General features: G+C 52.8%; 1 protein-coding gene across 1 annotated transcript; it reads right to left on the bottom strand.

Moving 5' to 3' along the window:
* Positions 1-4,485: 4,485 nt before the first annotated feature.
* On the bottom strand, positions 4,486-5,339 carry ufc1 (ubiquitin-fold modifier conjugating enzyme 1). The gene has a single exon (XM_079656815.1). The coding sequence runs from the start codon at positions 5,175-5,177 to the stop codon at positions 4,665-4,667; it is 513 nt and encodes a 170-aa protein (XP_079512941.1). The 5' UTR covers positions 5,178-5,339; the 3' UTR covers positions 4,486-4,664.
* Between the last annotated feature and the right edge of the window lie 3,460 nt (positions 5,340-8,799).

An 8,799-nucleotide genomic window follows, 5' to 3' on the forward strand; every position in this document is an offset into this window, starting at 1 on the left:
ACTACAAATAAAGACACCTGTAGTTTTTTTTGTTCCATCATCATCATCATCATCATCATCATCATCATCATCATCATCATCATCATCATATTAATAAATAAAGACGTGCAGGAGAACGGGGCGTGGCCTGTCACCGAGTGGGCGGAGCTTATCCAAGTTTATTAAAACTACAAATGAAGAAAACATTTGCAGTTTTTTTTATTCTGAAATCTTTCTTCGGACGCCCGCTGGCTGTCACATCCTCATCATCCTCATCATCATCCTCATCATCATCATATTAATAAATAATGATCACTGAGAACTGACGGCATCATGTTAACTAAGTTCCAGTCATTTGTTAAAGTCATCATTTTGAAAAGCGTAATGTTTTAATGTCTTTGTGTTTAAATGCTATCACAATAAAGAGGATGAGGTGAAACAATAGAGGCTTCTCAATTCTCTAATTTCCCCTCCTCGACTCCTCGACTCCTCGACTCCTCGACTCCTCGACCCTCGACTCCTCGACTCCTTGCTGCTCCGGTAGTGACACGGAAATGAATTTCAGCGCGCCATGTTGAAGGACATCTCATTTCTCTGAATGTACTTCGAGGACCGAGCGTCGAGGAGGCTCTCTGGAGGAGCTCTAACCGAGGAGAGAGGAGAGACGAGAGGAAAGAGGAGAGAGGAGAGGAGAGAGGAGGCTCTCTGGAGGAGCTCTAACCGAGGAGAGAGGAGAGAGGAGAGAGGAGAGAGAAGAGAGGAGAGAGGAGAGAGGAGAGGAGAGGAAAGAGGAGAGAGGAGAGAGGAGAGGAGGGAGGAGAGAGGAGGGAGGAGGGAGGAGAGAGGAAAGAGGAGGCTCTCTGGAGGAGCTCTAACCTAGGAGAGAGGAGAGAGGAGAGGAAAGAGGAGAGAGGAGAGGAGAGAGGAGGCTCTCTGGAGGAGCTCTAACCGAGGAGAGAGGAGAGAGGAGAGAGGAGAGAGGAAAGAGGAAAGAAGAGAGAGGAGAGAGGAGAGGAAAGAGGAGAGAGGAGAGAGGAGAGGAGGGAGGAGAGAGGAGAGAGGAGGGAGGAGAGAGGAGAGGAGAGAGGAGGCTCTCTGGAGGAGCTCTAACCGAGGAGAGAGGAGAGAGGAGAGAGGAGAGGAGAGGAGAGGAGAGAGGAGGGAGGAGAGAGGAGAGAGGAGAGAGGAGGCTCTCTGGAGGAGCTCTAACCGAGGAGAGAGGAGAGAGGAGAGGAGAGAGGAGAGGAGAGACGAGGGAGGAGAGGAGAGACGAGGGAGGAGAGAGGAGAGAGGAGAGAGGAGGCTCTCTGGAGGAGCTTTAACCGAGGAGAGAGGAGAGAGGAGAGAGGAGAGAAGAGGCTCTCTGGAGGAGACAGGAGAGAGGAGAGAGGAGAGAGGAGGCTCTCTGGAGGAGCTTTAACCGAGGAGAGAGGAGAGAGGAGAGAGGAGAGAGGAGGCTCTCTGGAGGAGCTCTAACCGAGGAGACACTGATGGCTCCTCCACGGCTCCTTCGTGGATGCATTTCCGGGAACAGAGATTTCAAAGAGTCGTGACGCACGGCCGGACCTCTCTCAGCCAATCACAGCTCTGCATGCATCCCCTGGATATTATTTTATTAACTGCTCTCATCACGACGCCATGTTTCCAGAGAGAACAGCTGAGAGGTCCGTGCAGAGAGCAGAGCAGTGTGTATAATATATATCACTCAGTGTAACAGACCTACTCTCTGTCTCTGCTTTAGTTTAGTAGATATCTACAAACAAAGAGTCCAGATGATTCTAAAACCAGTTAGTGATAATAATAATAATAATAGATTTATTTTGTTAGCGCTTTTACAGGTGCTCAAAGACGCTTTACAGATATAGAGAAAAGAAAAGAAAAGAAAGGAACAACAAATAAATATAAAGTTAAAGTTAAAGTTAAATAATACAAAAACAATCACACATGAAAAGCCAGATTGAAGAGGTGAGTTTTCTGAAGGGGGGAGGTCGGTGCAGTCTCTGATGGGCTGGGGGAGTGAGTTCCAGAGGGAGGGGGCAGCGACGGAGAAGGCTCTGTCCCCCCAGGTCCGGTGATTGATGTGGGTGGGATGGATAGGAGGTTGGCTTCTGATGAGCGGAGGCAGCGGGAAGGGGTGTGGTGGTGCAGGAGGTCTGTGAGGTAGGGGGGGGGGGGGTGATGGTGCAGCAGGTCTGTGAGGTAGGGGGGGGTGGTGGTGCAGCAGGTCTGTGAGGTACACAACGGCTGTAGCCGGAGTATATCAGGCTACAGCCGTTGTGTATTTCACAGACCTGCTGCACCATCACAAGAGCTGTGTGTGTGTGTGTGTGTGTGTGTGTGTGTGTGTGTGTGTGTGTGTGTGTGTGTGTGTGTGTGTGTGTGTGTGTGTGTGTGTGTGTGTGTGTGTGTGTGTGTGTGTGTGTGTGTGTGTGTGTGTGTGTACAGTGTGTAGGTGTGTGTGGTACAGTGTGTAGGTGCGTGTGTGGTACAGTGTGTAGGTGCGTGTGTGGTACAGTGTGTAGGTGTGTGTGTGTGGTACAGTGTGTAGGTGCGTGTGTGGTACAGTGTGTAGGTGTGTGTGTGGTACAGTGTGTAGGTGTGTGTGTGGTACAGTGTGTAGGTGTGTGTGTGGTACAGTGTGTAGGTGTGTGTGTGGTACAGTGTGTAGGTGTGTGTGTATATCACATTAGGCCCCACCACCAGGCACAGGCCACTTTGTTTATAAATTACCTCGAGGGCCGTACCAAATGGTCTAGCGGTCCGTATACGGCCCGGGGGCCGGAGGTTCCCCACCCCTGCTTTAATAATAATAACATTAGTATTAATATCATAACCAAAATGTCGGTGATTAACATTTTGTTTACCTAACACAGACTGATCACTCAATGCTTCAAACTGTCCATCATCCAAATAGACTAAAAGCAGTTTTTTGTTTTATGTAGATCATTGGCTATGTGGGAAAATACTGCGTCTGAAATGTATAATTAAAATTAGACGTTAGCTTTTGTTTTGATATATATGTTGTATTCCAGTCTCCCTTCAGATATGTTAAGTGGCATGTCATTCAACACAATGCTGCTCACCCCCTTCAGTTGGGAGAAAAGCTGGTTCAGGTTCAGCATTATGGGGGGACAGGGCTGCTGAGCCCAGAGATGGATCTGTTGGTCCTGGCACCAGGGGGAGGGACAACTGATTTACTATGAATAGGCGCTAAAAATGTGCCTGCATTTATTAAAGGTAGGTAGGTAAGAATGTACAAACCAGCTCGAGTGCGCTAGAATCTGAAAGTACACAACCAAAAAAAATATGCCCCTTCCTTCAGACTTCCTCACAGAGCCCCTCCTCCAACACACACATGACCAATGAGGGCACGAGATAAGTCTGTGCACAGATGGAAGGCTGACAGGCAGGTAGGCCATCCAGTTACTTTAGCCGGCTCAGATGATTGGTCGTGCTTTTTACAGCTTCCACAGATGAATTTTTTAATGTATTTATTGTCAAAGCATTTAATATATTCATTGTTATCGGGATGTTAAGAGCATTCCATGGAATATAACAAAAAGCGTTTCTGAATTACCTACCCTACCTTTAAATGTCATCTAAAAGAGCAGTGAAATGAAAGACCTCTGAATTGTCTGTAAAGACAGCTTAGTAAAAAAAAAACATTAGCTAACAGACTAATTTCCACCACTCATGGACCACACCTTTTCTTGTGAAAAACTGGGTGACATACTGTCGCCTTTAGTCCCTCTCTCTTGTCTTTCTCTCCTTTCTCTTCTTTTCTTAGAGCCTGACTTTTTGAGTCGTCACACGTACGTAGGCTAAGTACTAGCGTCCCTCCTCACATGCTCTACAAGTGCCGGTGCCGCACCGCGTTTGGAGGCAGGACCAAACCATTACATGTAAATAGAAGGGGGTGTACAGAGGCTTTGGATAATTAACTTTTGGAAGAAAATAAGTTAAATGAATCGTAAGTTTAGTGATTACTTTATCAATATAACGTTCTATTAATGTTAATTATTGAGGATTGATGAAAGGGTACTTACATTTTTTTTTCTTAATGTTCATTAACATTTTGGGGCCCCTGTCAGTCACAGGCCCTTAGAATCGTCCTAACTTTTCACCCCCTTACGGCGTCCCTTTGTGTGTGGTACAGACAGACGGGTCTCACTTGGTTTGGTATCCTATGCTTACTTTTAATACTTAAATAAGTAAATACAACTTTTGGCCCGTAATTTCAATTCCCCACTTCAGCGACCAGAGAGAGAGAGAGAGAGAGGGGGGGATATATCCAGTCTCTGATTGTGTTACGTTATGAGAGTGCTCTCTAACATCAAAAAGTGAAAGTTTTTATAAAACCACCTGAGTTCATTTCATCTGAGTTTCCGTGTCATTTTGTTTGTGATAAATTATTTTGTCTAGTTTCTACAAAACATCAGATCTACCTTTCAGGTGTTTCATTTCTTACACCAAAATCACTTATTTTATAATAAAATAAACACCTCATTTCATTTGTCATCACTTTTTATTTCAGAGACCTCTCAGTTCATCTTCATCACAACATGTTAAATTATATTTTATAATTAAAATAAAGTCTCATCAGTTCTTTCACTGGGTTCAGTTCCAGGTGTTTATTAGCCTGTGACGTCATCCTGCCGCTGCCGCGTCACCCTGCCGCTCCCTCATCACTCTGCCGCGTCACCCTGCCGCTCCCTGTGCACCACGAGCCCTTTGCTGATCAGGTCCGGTATTTCCACCGCGAGCCAGGGCGCGAGGCCCAGCGTCATCAGGTGCGCGAGCCCGAAGCGCGGCGCGTTGCGAGCCCAAAGCGGCGCGAAGTGCTCCGTGAGGCAGATCTTCCCGCCGCGGAACATCTTCGCGGTCTTGCCGTCCAGCTCCGGGATAGCTACTTCCGGTGCGGTGACCGGGTAAGTGACCGGGATCTCGAACTCCAGGCGGAAGTCGTACCGGAGCAGCTCGTGGATGAACCAGCAGCTGCCGCTCCAGCGCGTGCCGTCCGCGTTGCTCTCGAGGCGGTACCAGTCGCTGTCTGACTTCTTGTTCGCCTCCACGGAGCCAATCAGCGCCTGGTATTCCTCCTTCAGGCGCGCGGGCCACAGTGCGCGGTCCCGCGGCCCGGCGTGCGTCTTCAGGAGTGGCACCTGCGACGCCGCCCTGCGCGTGGCCTCGTCCGCCATCTGAACAACAGCTTTAGATACAAACTGCTTTAAAAAGTATTCAAACTCTAGTTCAAACTTCCACAGTTCAACTAAAACTACAGTCGGAGCTTTAAACGCGTCTGACTGACGTGGACTTCCGGTCTGATGGCTCACAGTCACACAAAGCACTTCCTGTTAGGGATTTTCAAAACAGAGTTAGAGCTTCTACAGTCTGTGAACATAGCACATGAACATACTGCCCCCTAGCGGAGACAACCACACACTGATAAGAAGCTCAGGTGAAGATTAGAGGCTGCAAGCGACTGTAGAATCTGATGATCAGCTGTTGACCGATCTCTACTGACTGCAGCTAACAGGTAGCAGCTAACAGGTAGCAGGTAGCAGCTTAATGTCGGGGTCTGTATTTAAAAACAGGGCTGTAACTCTTCTGGATAATGTTCTTCTTCTCTCGGTTATTGGCGGATTGCAAACAGCTATAAGGAGCATACTGTATCGCCGTGTCATCCTGTCACCACTTGTGGAAGAATACCACGGTGTTTAAGTTATTTAATCAGCCCTGTTTCACTCAAATACTTTAAAAGAGCCTCCCTGGTAGCTCTCCCCCTCACCTCCTGTCCCCAGTGTCCCCATCAGGCTCCACTCTCTACCTGGTAGCTCTCCCCCTCACCTCCTGTCCCCAGTGTCCCCATCAGGCTCCACTCTCTTCCTGGTATCTCTCCCCCCTGTCCCCAGTGTCCCCATCAGGCTCCACTCTCTTCCTGGTATCTCTCCCCCCTGTCCCCAGTGTCCCCATCAGGCTCCACTCTCTACCTGGTAGCTCTCCCCCCTGTCCCCAGTGTCCCCATCAGGCTCCACTCTCTACCTGGTAGCTCTCCCCCCTGTCCCCAGTATCCCCATCAGGCTCCACTCTCTACCTGGTAGCTGTCCCCTCACCTCCTGTCCCCCTCAGGCTCCACTCTCTTCCTGGTAGCTGTCCCCAGTGTCCCCATCAGGCTCCACTCTCTACCTGGTAGCTCTCCCCCCTGTCCCCAGTGCCCCCATCAGGCTCCACTCTACCTGGTAGCTGTCCCCTCACCTCCTGTCCCCAGTGTCCCCATCAGGCTCCACTCCCTTCCTTGTAGCTCTCCCCCCTCACCTCCTGTCCCCAGTGTCCCCATCAGGCTCCACTCCCTTCCTTGTAGCTCTCCCCCCTCACCTCCTGTCCCCAGTGTCCCCATCAGGCTCCACTCCCTTCCTTGTAGCTCTCCCCCTCACCTCCTGTCCCCAGTGCCCCCATCAGGCTCCACTCTCTACCTGGTAGCTGTCCCCTCACCTCCTTCCCCCATCAGGCTCCACTCTCTTCCTGGTAGCTCTCCCCCCTGTCCCCAGTGTCCCCATCAGGCTCCACTCTCTTCCTGGTAGCTCTCCCCCCTGTCCCCAGTGTCCCCATCAGGCTCCACTCTCTTCCTGGTAGCTCTCCCCCCTGTCCCCAGTGTCCCCATCAGGCTCCACTCTCTAGCTGGTAGCTCCCCCCCCTGTCCCCAGTGCCCCCATCAGGCTCCACTCTCTACCTGGTAGCTGTCCCCTCACCTCCTGTCCCCAGTGTCCCCATCAGGCTCCACTCTCTTCCTGGTAGCTCTCCCCCTCACCTCCTGTCCCCAGTGTCCCCATCAGGCTCCACTCTCTTCCTGGTAGCTCTCCCCCTCACCTCCTGTCCCCAGTGTCCCCATCAGGCTCCACTCTCTTCCTGGTAGCTCTCCCCCTCACCTCCTGTCCCCAGTGTCCCCATCAGGCTCCACTCTCTACCTGGTAGCTGTCCCCTCACCTCCTGTCCCCAGTGTCCCCATCAGGCTCCACTCTCTTCCTGGTAGCTCTCCCCCTCACCTCCTGTCCCCAGTGTCCCCATCAGGCTCCACTCTCTTCCTTGTAGCTCTCCCCTCACCTCCTGTCCCCAGTGTCCCCATCAGGCTCCACTCTCTTCCTGGTAGCTCTCCCCCCTGTCCCCAGTGTCCCCATCAGGCTCCACTCTCTAGCTGGTAGCTCTCCCCCCTGTCCCCAGTGTCCCCATCAGGCTCCACTCTCTAGCTGGTAGCTCCCCCTCCTGTCCCCAGTGTCCCCATCAGGCTCCACTCCCTTCCTTGTAGCTCTCCCCCTCACCTCCTGTCCCCAGTGTCCCCATCAGGCTCCACTCTCTACCTGGTAGCTCTCCCCCTCACCTCCTGTCCCCAGTGTCCCCATCAGGCTCCACTCTCTTCCTTGTAGCTCTCCCCCCTCTCCTCCTGTCCCCAGTGTCCCCATCAGGCTCCACTCTCTTCCTTGTAGCTCTCCCCCCTCTCCCCCTGTTCCCAGTGTCCCCATCAGGCTCCACTCTCTTCCTGGTAGCTCTCCCCCTCACCTCCTGTCCCCAGTGTCCCCATCAGGCTCCACTCTCTTCCTGGTAGCTCTCCCCCTCACCTCCTGTCCCCAGTGTCCCCATCAGGCTCCACTCTCTACCTGGTAGCTGTCCCCTCACCTCCTGTCCCCAGTGTCCCCATCAGGCTCCACTCTCTTCCTGGTAGCTCTCCCCCTCACCTCCTGTCCCCAGTGTCCCCATCAGGCTCCACTCTCTACCTGGTAGCTCTCCCCCCTGTCCCCAGTGTCCCCATCAGGCTCCACTCTCTACCTGGTAGCTATCCCCCCTGTCCCCAGTGTCCCCATCAGGCTCCACTCTCTTCCTTGTAGCTCTCCCCCCTGTTCCCAGTGTCCCCATCAGGCTCCACTCTCTTCCTGGTAGCTCTCCCCCTCACCTCCTGTCCCCAGTGTCCCCATCAGGCTCCACTCTCTACCTGGTAGCTCTCCCCCCTGTCCCCAGTGTCCCCATCAGACTCCACTCTCTTCCTTGTAGCTCTCCCCTCACCTCCTGTCCCCAGTGTCCCCATCAGGCTCCACTCTCTTCCTTGTAGCTCTCCCCCCTGTTCCCAGTGTCCCCATCAGACTCCACTCCCTTCCTTGTAGCTCTCCCCTCACCTCCTGTCCCCAGTGTCCCCATCAGGCTCCACTCTCTTCCTGGTAGCTCTCCCCCTGTTCCCAGTGTCCCCATCAGACCCCAGTCCCTTCCTTGTAGCTCTCCCCCTCACCTCCTGTCCCCAGTGTCCCCATCAGGCCCCACTCTCTTCCCGCTAGCTCTCCCCCCTGTTCCCAGTGTCCCCATCAGGCCCCACTCTCTTCCCGCTAGCTCTCCCCCCTGTTCCCAGTGTCCCCATCAGACTCCACTCTCTACCTGGTAGCTCTCCCCTCACCTCCTGTCCCCAGTGTCCCCATCAGGCTCCACTCTCTACCTGGTAGCTCTCCCCTCACCTCCTGTCCCCAGTGTCCCCATCAGGCTCCACTCTCTTGGTAGCTCTCCCCCCTGTCCCCAGTGTCCCCATCAGGCTCCACTCTCTTCCTGGTAGCTATCCCCCCTGTCCCCAGTGTCCCCCTTAGGCTCCACTCTCTTCCTGGTAGCTCTCCTCCTGTCCCCAGTGTCCCCATCAGGCTCCACTCTCTTCCTGGTAGCTCTCCTCCTGTCCCCAGTGTCCCCATCAGGCTCCACTCTCTTGGTAGCTCTCCTCCTGTCCCCAGTGTCCCCCTTAGGCTCCACTCTCTTCCTGGTAGCTCTCCCCCCTGTCCCCAGTGTCCCCAT

The sequence above is a fragment of the Notothenia rossii genome, assembly GCF_949606895.1.
Source record: "Notothenia rossii genome assembly, chromosome: 11".
NCBI classification, from domain to species: domain Eukaryota; kingdom Metazoa; phylum Chordata; class Actinopteri; order Perciformes; family Nototheniidae; genus Notothenia; species Notothenia rossii.

Coding starts and splice junctions, on each gene's coding strand:
- ufc1 (XM_079656815.1), bottom strand. CDS start 5,177: ATGGCGGACGAGGCCACGCGCAGGGCGGCGTCGCAGGTGCCACTCCTG.